The sequence below is a fragment of the Apteryx mantelli genome, chromosome 3 (assembly GCF_036417845.1).
Source record: "Apteryx mantelli isolate bAptMan1 chromosome 3, bAptMan1.hap1, whole genome shotgun sequence".
Lineage (NCBI taxonomy): Eukaryota > Metazoa > Chordata > Aves > Apterygiformes > Apterygidae > Apteryx > Apteryx mantelli.
In genome coordinates this window covers 18,958,112-18,976,115 of record NC_089980.1, presented here as the reverse complement: position 1 = coordinate 18,976,115, position 18,004 = coordinate 18,958,112, and the positions used below count along the sequence as shown (strand labels likewise).

The following is an 18,004-nucleotide window of genomic DNA, read 5'->3' as shown; positions in this document are numbered from 1 at the left end:
ACTTAAATATATCTAACTAGGTGCAAAAATCCAAACCCAGGACACTTTTGTTTATGGCGGCTGCATCCTGCTTAGCAGGTCATATTTTTGCTCGCTACCTGTGTATTTTGAGCTATTTTGGAACGGAAGCACAGCCCAAGCATAAACGTGGTCCCTAGGGCGATCAGAGATTTAATCTGACCAGATGGGACAAACTTGAGAAAGATTTTGACTTTCCACTCTGTTTTGCAACAAGAAAGGCTGATTTTTCCCCCATCCTTTCTTTGTTAGCAAAGGCAGAGATCAGGCCATCCCCAGAGAAATGAGCAGGTGTGGCCATTTACAAGCATGTCTGCTTATATTATAAACCAACACAAGAAAAGTTTGAAACGGTCTGAAAAGATCTGCTAAACACTTTTAATGTTTCGTCCCAAATCCTATTTACTCCAACAAGAGCCGATCAAGGTCACAGTAAAACCCAGCCTGCCCAAACCTTTAAAAGATCTTGTAATTTTATTTTCTTTTTTCTTTTTTTTTTGCCCCCATTTTTCTTCTGTGCTGTGTGCTGAGTGAATAGGTACATTTTGGTAATCCTTGCCTCTGGACAAGGCCAGAATCCCTTTTCTTTCTGCCGGCTAACAGCAGAGCCGTCCTTGCTGCCCGGCGATGAAGGAGGTGGCAGGCAAGGTCTGCGGCACGAGCGGGGCACGCCACGGGCAGCGCTGAAACCCGGAGCTGCGCGCGTGGCGCCTCGCTGGGCCAATTGCTCCCCCCGGGACGCCCAGTTCCTTCTTAATTTTGGCAGTGTGGGGTATCACTCTTTTTAAACTTTTTTTTTCCCCCCCCACCATAAAGAGTTTTAAACCTCAAATGCAAGATTTTTTTTTTACAGGGAGAAGGTAACATCACCCTTCTCAGCTTGCGTCCTCCCAAAACGCTGCTGAAGGGCGACTAAAAATCCCCAGCAAAGTTTCTGGGTGGTGGCGAGCGGGTTGCAGAGTCTGTAAGCATGTAACGAGAGGGGCTCGGGGGCCGCTTTTGCCCCCCCGGCTGCCCCGGCAGCCTCCACCGGTGCCGATTTGGGGGCTCGGCGCGATGCTCGATCGCGCCAAGCGCCCGGCCGGGCATTCGCGTCCTAATTCGCCTTCGCAGATCCGCAGCATCGTTTCTTTGGCCAAAGCGACGGCGGTCGCTGACGCGGGCGGCGAGTACAAAAAGGACCCCCTAAAGGCAACCGTTTTTATTTGTTTCTGAAGAGGCAACGGCCGGCTGAAAGGACGACTGGGTAAAGTTGAGGAGCGGAGGAGCTCGGCTTGCTTGTTCCCGTGCAGTGAAACTCCAGCCCTTTTTCTCCCCGCTCCCCATAAAAGCCGAAGTCTGCTAGGGGGTTGTAGCTGCGTCAAAGCCGTTGGGATGCCACTGCTGATCACTTTAATTACTAGGACTAAGGAGGATAAAATTAAAAGTAGCACCATTGAAGCAGTGGAAGAAAGCTTGCCGAGATGGCGGTGAACTGTGAAATATAAAAACTGCATACCAATACATTTTTGTAGGAGGGAAACAAGGAATTACATTACTTATTCTCGAAGAGTTTGTCCTTAAATGGGGAAGTTTTACTCGCTGTGCAGCCATGTGGCAGATTTTTAGACCATTCCCAAGTCATCAGGGGAAGATAGCAGAGTAAACTTTAATGTCTCGCGGGCACATCAGATGCATGTCAGAGGGGGGAAAGAGTTGCCTAGTTTGCTCTTCGAGACCGAGCTGTTCTGTAAAAATTGCTCTCCGGGGGCTTGCACGGTCCTTTCTTTCCTTGCTGCAGATCTTCCCTCTGTGTGTTTGAACCCGTCCTTCTCCCTTTCTTTTTTTTTCCTCCAGACGGGAGAATATCTGGGTTGGTGCCTGTATAACTTCTCAGCATTTGACTTTCCAAAATCCAGTGGGTTGATTTGCTTTTTTTTTTTTTTTTTTTTTTTTTTTTTTTTTTTTTTTGTAATTGCACCGTAACTCAAAACTTAATCGCTGCAGCTTACAGACTTTTTGTGATCTAAACTTGGTGGCTCCTTACACCCGGGTTTGCTCTGCCAAGCCCGGCGATCAACAGCTCAAATACATGAATTGAATTTCAGCAATAAATATGCTGCTTTTCTCTTATCCCCTGGTGATGATTGGCTTAATCAGCACAAACACAAGGCGCAGTAATCTGTGTTTGCTCGGAGATCCCCAGGATGTTAATGACTCTGCTAATAATTCAGGAGACAAGTTTGCTTGCAGGAGGAGGGGAGAGGATCAGGCTACTCAGTTTAGGGTATATTTGTCCCAAAATTGTAACTGGGCTTATTTTTAAGCTCTCTGTGGTCCAGCAGGTGAAACTGTTCAGTGTGAAACCACACAGGAGTCTCACTATAAATTTTGCCCATTCCTTTTAAAAAGTCATTTAAATCAAAGCCACAAGTTTGCGTACACCAGGAATTGCAAACAGTAAAGATCCAAGCGATTTTATTGCATGTAAACGTAAATGTAATTAATGTTACCAAATACCGTGGGTTGAAAGAAAATTGGTTGCTGTGTCAGTTGGCTGGCTGTGAATTAAATTAAATTGATCTATTAGAGTGCACAGTAGCTGGAGCAGCTTTCGGGTTGCCTCTCGGATGTGTGCTTTAACAAGCAAGGTTTGGATAAAACGGTTGCCCCGCGCCGTGGGGGAAGCACCCAAAGGATGGGGAAGCACCCACAGCGGCGGTGCCGGCGAGCTGGCACGGCCCAGGCGTCCTCCGAGCGCCAGGGCCTGAGCAGCAAAGTAAATCGTGGCGATCTGATAGGGAATCACTGCTCTGTCACTCAGAGGCAGGATATTGTGCTGTGTCCATATGCCGTGTTTACTGTAGGGTTTTATGAGTTGTAACCTGCCCATGCAAGCTGTTAATGAGGCTAAATCTGGCTGCTGGAGGATTGAATTACAGCACACCTCTGGGCTAATGGTTCTCCACGGAGAGTCCCATCAGGGCTGCATTCGCATGCCTGCATTTGCATTTTTTGCTATTGTGCCGAGAACAATGATGAGTAAATAGCTACAAACAAACAATTTACATGGAAATGGGGAAAATGTACCTAATTAGTATTTTGGGCTTGTTTTATTAACGACTGCTTAAGCAAAATAGTGCTGAGGAGCAGCTCTTCCCAACATCTGCAGGTGTGCAACCTTTGCTGTCTTGTTGGGTGGGGAAGGTGCCAATATTGCTCTCCAAAATTAGGCATTTTGCTATATTCCACTTAGTTAAGGTCAACCGCAAATATCTTTGTTTTTGTCCTGTACGTTATTTCAATAATACGAAGTTATAGACGAATTTAACTTAAAGCCAGATGCCGCCTTTGTTGCATCTGTGAGTATTTGTAAAATTGGGGCAGGGGGGAAACAGTCATGTAAACTTTTCCCTAACTTTGAAAAACTCAAATTTTTAAGACTAAAACTGAATTTGTGTTTCCATTATGGTTTAATATATTTTTGTAGATATGCTTGAATGCATCCTTTTATCCTTGTTTTTAGTTGTGGCATATTAGTGTTGTCCAAAATTTCATGCAATAAATTTTTGTTCATTTATATGACTGAAATATTAATATCCTAACATAGTTACAGGTTTTAGTAGGCCAGCACTCTCTGGGATGATTCCCAGAATAAATCATAGGATCTTTTTAATTAATGACCAAACCCACAGTAGTAGTGCATTTTATAGTGAGGAAAAGTCTTTTTTTCTCTGGAATCTATTGTTCTTTCATTAATTTTCAATAGTTTCTTTTTTATTTAAGAAGATTTATCCGTTGAAGTCCAAGGATTAGATTCCTCTCTATACCTCACTTTGGATGTTGTTTTACACTTTGAAGTCACCTTGGTTAATGGAATAACCAAGAGCAGCATCTGGCGTCTCATTTCAGCTATAGTAGAACGCTACTCAAACTAGTAATTCAATTTGCTAAAACCATTTTTATAGCCACAGTAAAACTTTTGGTAGCTACTACTTTGAACCAAAAGTTTCTGAGAATCATGTTAGTCAGCCTGTTTTTATAGAACATAGTTTATAGATGCTTTAAATTGCAAAAAATTTTCTAATGCAATAATAATTTGGGGAACGCTTTAAAAAAAGAAAATCTGATCCGTGGATGTCTTTAAAAATTGTGGTGTGACACCCAACTGATACGGAGCATCCTATTTATAATGTGGGCCAAGCACCATGCTGTAAACCAGTTACTATCATGATGATCAGATTGAGAATGAAATTGCATTTCTGTCAATTACTGAGTTGGCAACTGTTCAATATATCTTAGCAGCAAGATGAAGAGCGGCGTCGGCAGCTGAGAGAGCGAGCTCGTCAGCTAATAGCAGAAGCTCGATCTGGAGTGAAGATGTCAGAACTTCCTAGCTACACTGAAATGGCTGCAGAAAAGTTGAAAGAAAGGTCAAAGGCATCTGGAGGTGAGTTAAGGAACATCGTATCTTATTCCTATGGCAACCTAGAAACCAGAGAAGACCTTTCTGGGTATCACTTTTATTCACACTTCAAACCGGCGGTGTAGGTAATTGTTGTGCATCAGGTGCACATATCAAAAGACTGGCCATAGATAAGTTCTCCAAATCAGGGTTGTATCACTTAATTTCCAGCAATTAAAAGAAAAGGGTATATGTGATTGCAAGGAAGTGACATTTATGTGAAGCAGTCACTTGTATGGGCCTGTTATTTACAGATTTGCCATTACCCCTGATTTTCAGAATTTCCTGATGGTTGGTTACAGTCCCTCCAATGTATATTTTATGTAGGAGTAGGGACATAATATTTGGGGGAAAAAAACATTAGAAATACTTAAGAACTTTATTTTTTATTAAATGTGTTCAAAAGACTATTTTAAAGAAGGCACATGGGAGGTGGGAGCAATAACCTTTTGATTTTAAATGGCAGTTTTTTGACATACCACTTGCCTTTACAGGTTTTGAGTTGTAATATTGCTATAATATTATTAAACTGACTTTGAAATGTCATTAAAATTCATATACCTGCCAATGCTATGAGCAGGAGTAATGTAGTGTCACTCAAACTCAAATGGGTACTGAACACACATTTCAGTACAGGCTTCTTGCTCTTTTAGTGTCTCCTACATATTCTAATAGGAAATTGTGTTTCTCATACTAACATGTAATTGTAAACCAGAGAGTCAGGGAAATCCAGCTTTATATTTGCAGCACATGTAGGTTCAGCAATGAGATTTTTTTTTATTCTCTACTATATATATTTTATACATACGTTATATGTTTAAATATGTTCTTATTGCATTCTAAAATCCTACATTTCCTGTAATGCCAAAGAGAAAAGCAGTTTGTTTTATGTCTCTCTTTGGGTCTGGTCTTCAATTTTCCTCTCTCTACCCAGTAAATCAAGCTTGCCAGCATAGCTCTTGCTTCTTAATAAATAGGTAAATTAAATCATTGATGGGGAGTAAGACTTTATAAAAGTTCTCTAAACTGACAAATATATTGTTTCAGCGTGTGCTCAAGCCAGAAGGTACAACTGCAAACTACTTAAAAAGAGAAGAAAAAGGGAAGGGATATTGGTAGTGGTTTCCAGGGCTTTCCCAATTCCAAACATCTGTGCTAATCACGTAAGAGTATATCACATCTGAGGTTTTACCAATGTCTTAAAGCCCATGGGCCAAGTTCGGTGGCTACCAGCCATGGAGTACTTAAAGTTACCTGTTGAGCTGGACAGGCTGTGGGAGTGAAATGGCACAGTCCTTGTATATTAAGTATACTATGATGTTCTTCATCCCTCTCCACTGTTTGTTATTCCCCATTCAATACTTGTGCAAACAGTCTTGAACTGTTCGTCTCCCATTAAGGAGAATATTTTACTCCCTGTGTTGACGGGGGTTCAGGTTCTTTAGCCTAGATAACAAAAAACATGGGCAAACTTTGGGGATTATTGCTTTCAGGGGGACTCCCTCACCAGTTTCTCTAATTTCTCTAAACAAACTCATCATGCCATTTCTTCAGTAGTCTCCCACCCTGTCATCACTGCAGTAAAACTTGATGCAACTCTTCCAAATGCTGCCTGCTATCTCATTCCATTGCTCCGTAGCATACGTGTGATTTTAGGCAGATTCTGTCCCTCTTTCGGTACATCCGAGTGTCTGCGTGTAGACAGACCCAAGCTCTGCTTCCTGCTGCTCTCTGCAGCCAATGCATGGATATATCATCCATATAGAAGTGTATATAAGTTGACTGCATATGCACTCAGAGTTTCAGTGTCCTTAAAGGGGGAGACAGTATGAATATCAACAACGAGTTGTTTGAAGTTTTCACCATTATACCTGTTGGGTTTTGTCTCATATAACAACGTCACTGCTTTTTGACTTTGGCATTATCTCCTTGGTTTGTATTTTCTGCATGAGTTTTTCTTTGTTCATGCAGTAGTTTGTCCAAGTTATCTGGACTTCTGTTGGACTTCCAATTTTCATTCCCTGTCTGCTTTTACTCCTCTGTGCTCTTTTCCTGTCGATGTGCATATTACAGCACTTCCTTGTACTCATTCATTCTCAAAAAGCTTTCTTTATGGTCAATCTTCCACATATTTCCACCACACTGTTTGTAATTTCAGATGCCACACCACATCTCTTCTCAAGAAATTCATTTTTATCAAATGGAATAGTTCTGTGAATGACACCAACACTTTATAATCCAAATAAATTATAATTGTTTCTGGTTTGCTTTTTCAGTTCTTGATTTCCAACAAAACTTAGGATTTAACAGACAGTGTTTCCTCTTTATGACTACATTTTGAATATTACCCCAGTTGCATTCACATGTAGTTGTTCTGCTGTTCTCTGTAGTCATATATTCCCTATACAGTTCCCAGAGACAAGCTTATAGTAATATCTTGTGTCTTCTGAGCTCTCTTGGCCATTGTGTTTCATTAACCTCTTCTTCTGCATTGATAGCTACATTTTAATTTACAAAAAAGGAATGTACCAAATCATTTTTCTCTCCCTCAATTCAGTTCTTCCAGAAAAAAATGATATTTCAGCTTTGGGATTTTGGAGTTTTTAAAGACTAATTTCTTGCTCACTATTGCTGGTGAAGATCTGCTCTCTTTCAATGTTTCTATTGAAATAGAAATATGCATACTGAGAGTTTTGTGTTTTGGCACTGGGGCTACATCCTCTGTTAAAAGGCTTTATTTAATCATGGTCTGAGAAACTCAAATGCCTATGGCAAAGAGAAACTTTCCTGGACAAGCTGCATCCTTTGCTAGAGAATCCAGTCTTTTTCAGGAGGTGATTTGGCATGTGAGACACAAAATACTTCTTTCTGCCAACAGCCAGAGGGTTCAGGATGGCAGCTTCAAATTTATTAGATGTCCTACTAGCTTTGGGCTGATAAGCGGATGCCTTGAGATGGGTCCAGGGACAGTATCAAGATAGGAATCCAAATAACCCTCCGTTTTCCCAGCAGCAGTGGGTCAAAGGAATTGGCATCTTATCTAGGTATTGTCCCTGCACTGCGGGACACCCCTCTACTCTTCTGGGATTTGGGTAGTGTGCTTTCTTCCCTCTCTGGCACGTCTCCATCCTTTATTTGAGGTGACATGTTTGGGAGGAAGTGACCGGTATCTGGAGGTGGCGAGTAAGCAGCAGAGGGAGGCAGGCCACAATGGGGAGGACAGGGGGTAACACAAGCCTAGTGTTAAGAGGCTTTGGTGAGAAAAGCGCCCAAAATAGGCAAAACTGGGAAGAGAAAAGAGAAGGAACACAAGCATGGAACAAAAGAGAGACGTTAGAAGAGCAGGGAGGGAAAAATGCAGAAAAAGAAGCATCCAAATGTGCCATAGGACCAAAAAAAAATGTTAAAAAAAATGCTGGAATCAGTGACAAAAGCTGGAAAGACAGAAAGGTCCTGCAGTTCAGAAACCTACCCAGAGAGCTAGCTGGCATTATGTTACCCTTCTATACTTAGTAAAGCTTGCTGTTTACATTAAAGATTTTACTTCTGTGGGATGATTTGTGGAGAATGCACAGGCTTACTCACCATACTTAGTCTCCCACTAAGTTGGAGTTAAGTCCTCAGTTTCGTATTTTTAACAGGCAATATTCTATCTGTTGGCAGTTACCGCTGCCCTTTCTTGTCCTGACATCTGGTTTCTTGTACGCGTGAACCAGCATTTTGACTCTACGTTTCTTCCATTCCCCACCTTTGCTTTCTTTACTGCTGGTCAGATTCTCTTAGCCACATCCTGCAGCCTAAAAGTGAACTCTGTACCTGAAAGTAAATAAACTTAATATATAAATATGCACAAGCTTGAAGGATGTCCCGGAGACAGTCGTGGAGGCTGGAGACATCTTCTTCCCTGCAGAACCAGCACTGTTTATGCTACAGCAGTGGCAGCTTATATGTGCTTCTCCCACTAATGTGATCCAGCCCACATAAGGAGGTGCCTTACCTCCTTAGGAAAATTGTTCCTTTCTAGCTTTGTCTAGAAATTGAGATAGTCCGGTGCAATTCCTTTGTACACAGACATGCCTAAACCAGTTTAAGAGAATATCAGTTTAACTGCAAATTTTAAGGATTGAGCTCAGTCTAAAAAGTAGTAGGATATATTAGCTGTAAAATTGCTTTGGATCTTTTTTCCACCAATGTTCTGGCAGGTCCACATAGTTCCAAAAAATTCTTATTTTGACCTGTGTCATTCTCTCTTCGGTTGAGACTTATGGCTCTATAGATAATGGCCAATGCTGTTTAGTTGTTGACCTAATTATGCATCTTTAATTTTGTTCTTTTGTTCACAATACGATCAGAGTTTGCTCTCTTTCTAGGATCCATATTTGCATATCTTTTCAAGGAAGCATTTTTTTAGTACTCTTCTAAATATGGCCCATGGTTCTAGACCAAGTGCTTTAGGTTTTTCTCACTAATAATTTGTTCTTTTCATAAAAGATACCTGTTATCTCTTCATCATGTTATTCCTTTTATCGTTTATAATTGCATTGTCATGTTGGAACATGCTTCCAAAACATGCTTCCATTTTTATTACAGTAGAAGAACACTGGACTTGAAGAAAATTAGAGTAGTTTAGAACAAAGGATCTGTCAATTTTGAAAAATATTTGAAAACTTTTGAAATTCCTTACAAAGAATGCTTGTAATTGACAGTTCCTTACAGAGTGTAAATGTCGTGATAATCATATTCAGCTTTAAGACCTGCCAACTTTAAATGAAATATGAGGTCAGGTCATTTTCTGACACAAGGGACAAGTGTCTTCAACATTCCCATCTCTTTTGCTGTCTAAAATGGTGGTGTCAAAGCCAGTGCCTTTGATTTCATCTCACTGTATTAAATTAAATTAAAGAAAATCAAATAATCTAATCTTAGCATTCCCTTAGTATCCGGCAGTCTTAAACCCCGTCATCTCGTTTAGATGGTTTGACACTATGAGCACTTGCTGGATGCCGCTAGTTGCTAGCTGACCTTGCTAGCTGCCTTCGAACAGTTTGGGTGCTTTGGGAAGTCATTTGCTGCCTCTAGGCATGAGGTGGCTTTGATTTCCCTCTCCCACTGCTGGGTCCCTCTTTCTTTGTCTCCCGCCTTTCTCCAGAGTCTGCTTTCTACGCTGTGCCTCTCCTGCTTCCTGATGCCCCTTCTGCTTCGTTCCCCTGCCTCCCTCCCAGCCGAGCTCCACTAAGGGCATCGGTTAGGTGCAGAGGACTTGAGGAAGAAAGGACAAACAACTAGGAAAAAAAAAATACCCACCACCAAATAGACCCCTGAAGTGGGAATTATAGGGACTGTGGAGATAAATAGGGAAACAAAAAAAGCAACTGTATAACCTGTGCGTCAGCAGCGTGGATGCGAAGTGCAGGCTCCTGGTCTGGGGGTGAAGTTCAGGGTATTCCAAGGACGGACAGCGAGTGTTAAGTGCTGATCCAGGTCCAAATTTCCTCAGGCTTCTGGTGTCCGGGATTATGGTTTCTAGTTACTATATTTAGGATCCTTTTAGTTTAAATGGGGTTGGAATGTACAAAAGTCCTGCAATTATAAATAGCATTTATTCCTATCATGCAGGTCTTTAAAGTTCCTTTCAGTAAATATATATGTGTATTCCTTCTCCTGGCATACTCTAGCCATCTCTTTAGTCATTTTTACACCCATGCACACATACATGGGAAAAAAATGTGCCTGTAAGTCTGAACAAGAGTAGATATCACTTGATGTGAGACTGAAAACATATAAATACAATGCAACTGCATGTTTTGAAAGTATTAATCAAGCTTTTATGGATGTCATTTAATTTCATTGTTTCTTTATATTGAAAATGTGAGTCAGGACTTTTTCTGTGATCTCCTTCACGATTCAGCACTTACCAGTTGATCTTCCTCAGGTCACTTACTCTTTCTGTGCCTTAATTTACCCACATCATCATCCTAATTATAATAATAGTAATCGCCAGCTTCACAAAACATTATGGGGCCAATTTACAAGTGATATTCTTAAGCCGCTCTGAGAAACTCAGTAGAAAGATCCCATAAAAATATAAAGGGTAATTACAATTATTATTTTATTTAAAATGTACATAGCCTACACACAGTCCTGATTCAGAGTGGGGCAGTAAGGCGGCAGCCTGTGAGCGTGCTTCGCCGCAGCCGAGCCCAGCGTGCGCCCGATGGGTTTTCCTTCTCAAGAAAAATAGGAGCGGTGGGAGAGCCTGGTGCCTCCGCAAAGCGCCGTGCTGGCTGCTCCGCGAGCCGGTGTCTGGCGCAAAGGAAGAGCGAGCGTTTTGTCCTGCCTGGGGACCTCCCTAGCTCCCGGGTCCCTGCGCTGGCCAGAACCACTCCAAACCTGCCATCCGCCAACTGCGGCACCCGTCTCCCGCTGTGCCTTGCCGGCATCCTGGGGGAAATCATTCCGCTTGGAGTGGTAAGGAAAAGCACGTGTGCTTTTCAGAGTTAGCCAGACGTTCAGCCCGGAGAAAAGGCACCGCTGGGGCCAGGCTCTACCTTTCTTGTGCCGGGGTCTCCAGCAGAGCCCCCTGCATGGATATCGAATTGCGTCAGTTTAAAGATCAGTCCGTGAGCGGACAGAGTGAAAGCTCCTTCCAGACTTATTTAACGATTTGCATTTTTTATTGTAACTGCTTAGTTCTTTCTCTAAAGCATTCATGTTTTTAATGATGTACATGCATGTACATAAGAAAATACTAACCTTCATGCTGTATGTTCCTACAGATGAGGATGAGGATGAGGATAATATTGAGATAGATACTAACGAGGAGGTTCCTGAATGCTCTCTTACTGGAGGTGGAGATGAGCTTACTAACCTAGAAAATGACCTTGATTCAACGGGTAATTTAAATAATGGCTATTTTGTGTATTTTGCATGACTAACACTCCGTCATCGTCAGTGCTGATGTGCTTCTTCTCTCTTTTGTAATTTTAAACTATTAATTTGTGCTTTTCCAGATCTTTTTACCCCTTACCTTCGTTCTTTCTGAACATTTTGCCTTCACGTTTGCTTTTGGTTGAAACTGAAAATAAGCCACACGGCGAGTATTCCCCCAAATGGCAGATTTACCTGTTTCCCGGGGAAGGGTGCCGAGCCCCCGAGATGGCCCCGCCGGGGTGAGCTGTCCCGGCTGCCTGGAGGACCTGGCGCTTGCGTCTGGGACTGCAGCTGTATCTCTCGGTAGCACGGTGCGCTGGCTGCCAGGGCTTTGGGGTCATTGCAAGCTGGCTGGAGCTACAGCTGCCCGGAGAGGTGTGCTGCATCCAGGGCAGCCTCGGGAAAGAGGGAGGGAAAGCGAACTTTTTCTGACATCCTCTGACTCGGTTCTGCCCGTGCCAATGGGTCTCAAGTGCATAACTTGTGTATTAAACCAACACTCTTGATTTAGTATTCACTCCATGTAAATTAACCTGCCAGTGACATGTATACCACTTTCCTTGCCTTCAGTTGCATTAGTGAGCTAGTCTTTTCCTCAGTGGGAAAATTTTGAGTCATGTCCTTTGTTTTTTTTTGTTTGGGGATTTCCAAACACATAAGAAAATATATTTAGTGTTTCCAGCATTTGACTTAAGCTGATTTAGAGCAGAATCCTGTCAAATGATTTTCCAATAAATACTAGTTTATTTTAGGAGAAATAGAAAATTGCTAAATGAATATTCCTGTCACATAGCCCCAGTGACTTGCCAACATTTATTTCTGTGGGCCTTTTTTTCCTGAGAGATACCTTCTCAGAGATACAAAACCACTACCAACGCTTCGTCCCCGCCCTGGGAAGACATTTGGGAAAAAAAACGGGGACATCCTTGTGAAGTTCAGTTTGCACGTTAGCCAGGAGGATGAATAGCGTTGCTCAGATGAATGAGGAAGAGGATGGACAGTAATACCGAAAGCACTCCAATGCTATGATACATATCAGTGTTCACAGTTTTCAGTGGATTTCTGCCAATTCATAGCAAGTTCTAATGAAGGCTGAGTCTCTTGGGGACATTAAACACAAAGGTGTAAGGGCCTTTTCGCATTTGGGATCGCTACTGACTGCGTTAATTAATTTATCCCCTACTGAATCTTAGTTCTTTCCATCTATCGCAAGAAAACTTTTTTTTTTAGCTGCAAGTTGCTGGTGTTAAATATTGCACCTATCTCTGTGTGTTGATACTGCCATATGCCGCTGTGAATGTGTCCGATAAAATGTGAACCTCTTATATCATAGTTGTTACATGATGTTTATGTATAAACCCGCGAGAATGTGCATGTACTTACATGCGAGCCTCAATTAAGGACACCCGGGCTGGGTGTGCCAGAGGAAAGGGAAACTATCCTTCGTCATTGCCCAGCCCAGCCCGCTGCTGCTGGCGGCAGGCATCGTTTGGCAGCTGGCGTGCCAAAAATGTTTTGGCTAACATTAATCAGAGCGCTCCAAACCTTGGAAGGAGCCGTGCGGCAAAACAGGCATGGCTCCGCTACCCACGCTTGCCAGCAGTCACCCGCTCGCAGCGAAGCACTCGGGCTGTGCCCGCAGGAGAACGTAGCGACTGCTCCTTTCCTGCGCCCGGCCCACGGCACCCATAGCATCCGCAGGTGACGCTGCAGCCGCTGCGTTCCCGGGGCGATTTCTCGCGTGGTTTTGCATGCGTGAGGTGTCTGGGGGCATCTGCTGCAGCGCCGCTCTGCCTTCTTCCCCACGCTCCCCGTGCTAGCTCACAGACCTGCCGTGCGGTTTGGTATTAATTTGGTATTAGTACGTGTGTATGTGTGGGTAATTGTACGTGTAGGTGCGTTACGTGTTCACACGTTCAGCCTTCACATACAGCGTGAGCATTATGGGGAGGTGAACTTCTCTGCTATTCTATATTTGGGCGCTGATCCAGATCCCGAAAGCTGATGGAAAAAATGCTGTGAACTTCAGCAGACTTTGCATCTGGCCCTGAGATGGAGTTATAGTGTTTTATGGCCCTCTTGGCTTCAGTTTATTCTATAACTCCTAGTAAAATATTACTAGAAAGCTAGCTCTTTTGATACTGCAATCTAAAGGCTGAGAAGCTGTGCCAAGGAGCCTTAGGATGAATTAGTAGTTCATAAACTACTTAAGGGGTTATCAGTGCTTGTAATATGTGATAAATTGTTATATGTCATCTTAAAATAAATGGCTCTTTAAGTGTGTTTGTATACCAAAGTATAGGTGTGCACAGGTCGGGAGTAAATTCATATAAACACTGTCTCATTTCTATGTTTTCATCTACTGTCTTGAAGCACCTAATAGTGCATACTTGTTCAGCCAAGTGCTGTCTTTTTTTTTAACATATGTTTTTTGAGAAAACTTAGGAAACGTCTATGCAGGTAACGCACATTACATAAATCTACATCAGCCTGACCTGCAAAAAAAACATTTTTTCTTCCAGTTTTTACGTTTCAGCTTGAAATGATAGGAAAGGGAAGGAAATCTACCTTTTAAATTGATACATTGTTGTAGTGACTCTGCATTTAAATGCATCTCACTCTGTTGTATGTGGTATTTGCATATTTAGCAGAACAAAACAGTAAGTTGGTGGATTTGAAGCTGAAGAAGCTCCTAGAAGCTCAGCCACAGGTGGCAAATTCACTCTCCAGTGCTGCTCAGAAAGCTGTAACTGATAGCTCAGAGCAAGACATTAAGGTAAGTTTTGATTAATGCTTTTGTCTCAGTACCTGTGTATTCCGCTTTCTGTTTTGTACTTCGTGATGAGGAAAATGATTTCTTATCAAATCCTTCACAGCAAGAAATGCAGAAAATCTTCATGGCAGTGCAATTGCATGCTTTGCTGTGCACTAGGCTTTTTCTGTTGATTAATCAACACATTTTCCATTTATTTTTTTGATCTCGATACTGGTAATTGTCTGGCATAATAGTAGCAGATGCAAGAATCATCTCTGAGTTCTTTCCCGATCAGCTTGTCGCTTAAATCGGAAATGAAGCCTGGGCTCTATCCTGCTCCTGATGAAATCAGCAGCGAGGCTCTCGCTGACTCTAGCGAGAGCAGGATTGGACTCCTGGGGCTTTGCTTCCCTTCCAAGCCTGACCCCCTGGTTTTTTGCCACTAAAATTAAGCCACATTACATTTTAAAGATATACATGCTTGGGTACTTGACAACGAGTAGCTCTGAGAAAAACAAAGCCATGGGTACGTGGTGCATGTGGTTGTTTTGCCTGTTCTTAACATTCACTGCTTTCGCATAAGGTACACGCTAATCAATTTGCCATTTCGTTTTCTTAATTAGGCCCCTTGTGTTCTTACTGCTTTTTTTTTTTTTTAAATAGTCCATGTATGTCATTAATATCCCTATGGCTCTGGGGCACTTGCAGTTGGGTATAACTTTTCACCCACCTGCAGTCTGCGGGGAAAGCACTGCTGACTGAAAGGATTTCCTTCCCCAGATACAGAGATGCTTTGAAGTCCCAAAACAATGACTTTCATTGCTTTTCCCTTACACTGTCGGTTCCTATAAATTGGTGATGAAAGTGTGTGGCAGCAGCGGAGGACTTTCGGTCTCTATCTTTGAACAAAAGGAAGCCTGGATCAAGTCTGATTTTTGCGTTCAATTTAGCTTTCTGCAGTGGATTTAATGCAAAATGAAGCTGGCCCAAGAATAATACAATGGATTGAAAAGGCTAACTGAATTAGTGGGCTTAGAGGAATACATTTGTAAAGTGGCAGAAGTCCCTAGTCATAAAAAGGTTTCTTAAAATGGGATTTGCTGGCTAATCACACTGATATTTTAGCATGTTGCCAGGCCTAAAAAATTAGCCATGTTTGTTTATTTTGGTAAAGACTCTAGTTTAGACTGTCAGATGGTTATTGTACTAATAACAGGAAACAGCCTTTTATTTAGCCAAAATCATAAGCGCCCGATTACTGCAGCTGAAAAGCCATCCTTGTAATATGAGCAATACTTTTTTAAGCTTAATTCGACAAATGACACTCAGGGCACCTCCATTAGGGCAATTCGCTATCAGCTAACCTGCTGAGAATGGTATTTCTCTTTATAAAAAAGCTTTTCTGCATTAGCTAATTTTTTTTTTTGAAGTTACCCCCGCCCAAGGTGCAACTTAACAGTTTCTCTCTGCGTACGTCTTTTGAACGGAGAGTTTGAAAATGGCATTCTGAAGAATGTATGGTGCCCATCTGTTCGCGGGGAGCTCTCGGCATTGAGTTGGATTTGTTTTTTAATAAAATGCAGTTTACACGTTTATAAATGAGGCATTCTGTGTTTGTGGAAAAGGATAAACTGTTACCTTCCCTGGAGGATTGTGTATCCCCGGCCTCCTTGAGGCTAGAGAATAGGCCATTGGAGAACTCCCTCATTACTGATTGTCTCAATGCAGAGGAAGGGCAAAGTCTTGGTAGCTTTTGATAACCAGTTTCAGCATTCAGCAGGCTTAGCTATTAGTCATGCATCTTAGCCTTTCCCTATTTACTTTCAAAACACTTAATAAAAATAATAAAAGATTAGGTATAAAATGAAATATTTGTTTGGTACACAGCCCCTCGGTATCTGCAGCTTCCACACACTGCAGTGGTTCAGTCTTCTGGGATATTTCGTGTTGATAGACCCATTTGAATTTGTTACCAGTATTAACATAGGAAGCCCTGGAAAAGATAATTGTAGTTTCCTTAGCTGTAAAGGGCTTACTTACAAATCTGGCTTTGGAAAGTTATAGCTGATGAAATGCAGTTCAGTGGGGTAGTATTATAATCCTACCTTTTAGCCTTCATCCAGCATTAGTGGTTTATCTCAATGGGCATAAAATTAGAAACTAGTTCTTCTTGTCATACAAGTCTGTGGGACTGTACAAAATGATAGAATTCTTTACCGGGCAGAAGAGCGAAGGGAGGGAGGGCGGCTAAAGGCAACATGCTTTTAAAATGATACAGATCATGTTCAGGGGTGTACACACTGCTGCTTGGCACCAGCACATACGATGCTTGACAAATCAAAGTTACAAAAGAGCGGTTTTCATTTAAAATCGGCATCGCCGACAAACGTTGGTGACAATTAATAGGTCTTGCTGTTGAGCAATACGTCGTCCTGTGCGAGGGTGCCCAAACAGCAGAAAGCCAGTCCTTACCACCACACGTTTAAAAAAAAAAAAAAAAAGTTAATCACTCTTCTCCTTTTTTCTGCAGCTGATACTTTCATCCTATATAAGCCGCAGTCTGAGTTGTGAAATTCCCTTTGCACACCCTGCCTTCTGTTCCCTGGTTGAAACGTACCTTTCCAATTTGTGCCTTCACATTTGGAAACAAAAGACACTGTTGTGTGTCCTGTTTTTCTAGCAGAACGGAGCAGAGGACCATCGTGCTGAGCGGTTACAGAAAGCAGCAGAACGTTTTAGAAATCCTGTTGTGTTCGGCAAGGACTCCACCGTCAGAAAAACTCAGCTCCAGTCTTTCAGTCAATATGTGGAGAACAGACCAGGTAGGAGCGAATATAAAACATGTTTTCCCATCTTATGATTTAATAATATTTAACAATAAATATATTAAAACCTGATAATGTAAGTCCACATTTCAATACATAAATATCAAGCTTTATAATAATTTTACATGTCTTTCCTCTTTTTTCAAGAGATGAAAAGGCAGAGATCAATACAGGAAGATACAAAGAGAGGAAATGAGGAGAAGGCTGCGATAACTGAGACTCAGAGGAAGCCATCAGAAGATGAAGTGCTTAATGTATATTAATTTTTTGTCTGGTTTCATGATTGCTGATAATTCCAAACTGTATGTGGAAATAGTGCCTTTATTTGTTAAAATGAGATGTTAGGTTTTTTTAGATGTCAATCTCCAGTGCATTCAAAGCAGAGTGAGAGGGGTGCACTGTTGAATTAGTCTGCAGTGTGGTGATAATTGTCAGATAAAAAAAAATGAATTTTTCAGAGTTCCACAGCCCCAGCTTCCTTGAGACATTTCCATCAGGGCACTTCCCATAAAGAGATTCCAGTATTGATCTACCGGGAGGATTTTAATTATTACAATAGCAGATACCGCAGAGCTGCAGTTAGAGGGAAGAGTCACATGAGACCTGCTAGAATTTCTCAGCCAACCCATTTTGTTGGCTTGGGTTAATGGGTGTTCAACCTTTCCATTATCCAGATCAGCCGTGAATTACTAGCTGAATGATGTTTGCATTAATATAATATATATGGTAATTTCTTCACTTAATTAACGGGGAGGTTCAGCTCAGTAGGGGTATGGGCTGATCATGTGTAAAATTGATTTGTGAGGGAAATATTTGATAGACCGCAGGGAGAAAGCTGGTTTTGATGGACAGCTGCGGGACAGAAGCAGGAAGAACAAGTTTTAACCTGAATTTTTTGTCTGAAAACACAACCCAACCTTTGATGGTGGTCGTTTGTTGCTCTCCACGATTTATCTAAACACATTTGTAGTTTTTGCTGAAGCAATCTAGAGCCAAGTGGAGATTTTGTACCGCTGTCGTATCTACACTAAA

The 18,004-nt window shown here is 41.9% G+C and overlaps 1 protein-coding gene across 9 annotated transcripts in view; it reads left to right on the top strand.

Moving 5' to 3' along the window:
* The window catches only part of EHBP1 (EH domain binding protein 1), a 223,166-nt gene that overhangs the window by 166,605 nt on the left and 38,557 nt on the right, over positions 1-18,004 (top strand). For 2 of the 9 annotated variants that reach the window (XM_067292809.1, XM_067292802.1), the window contains 5 exons: positions 4,300-4,447; positions 11,239-11,355; positions 14,041-14,168; positions 16,831-16,969; positions 17,120-17,226. In XM_067292809.1, coding sequence (XP_067148910.1) covers positions 4,300-4,447; positions 11,239-11,355; positions 14,041-14,168; positions 16,831-16,969; positions 17,120-17,226 — 639 coding nt within the window. Of the gene's footprint in view, positions 1-4,299; positions 4,448-11,238; positions 11,356-14,040; positions 14,169-16,827; positions 16,970-17,119; positions 17,227-18,004 lie in introns of all 9 variants that reach the window. The other 7 variants (XM_067292803.1, XM_067292801.1, XM_067292807.1 and 4 more) reach the window with 5 other exon arrangements.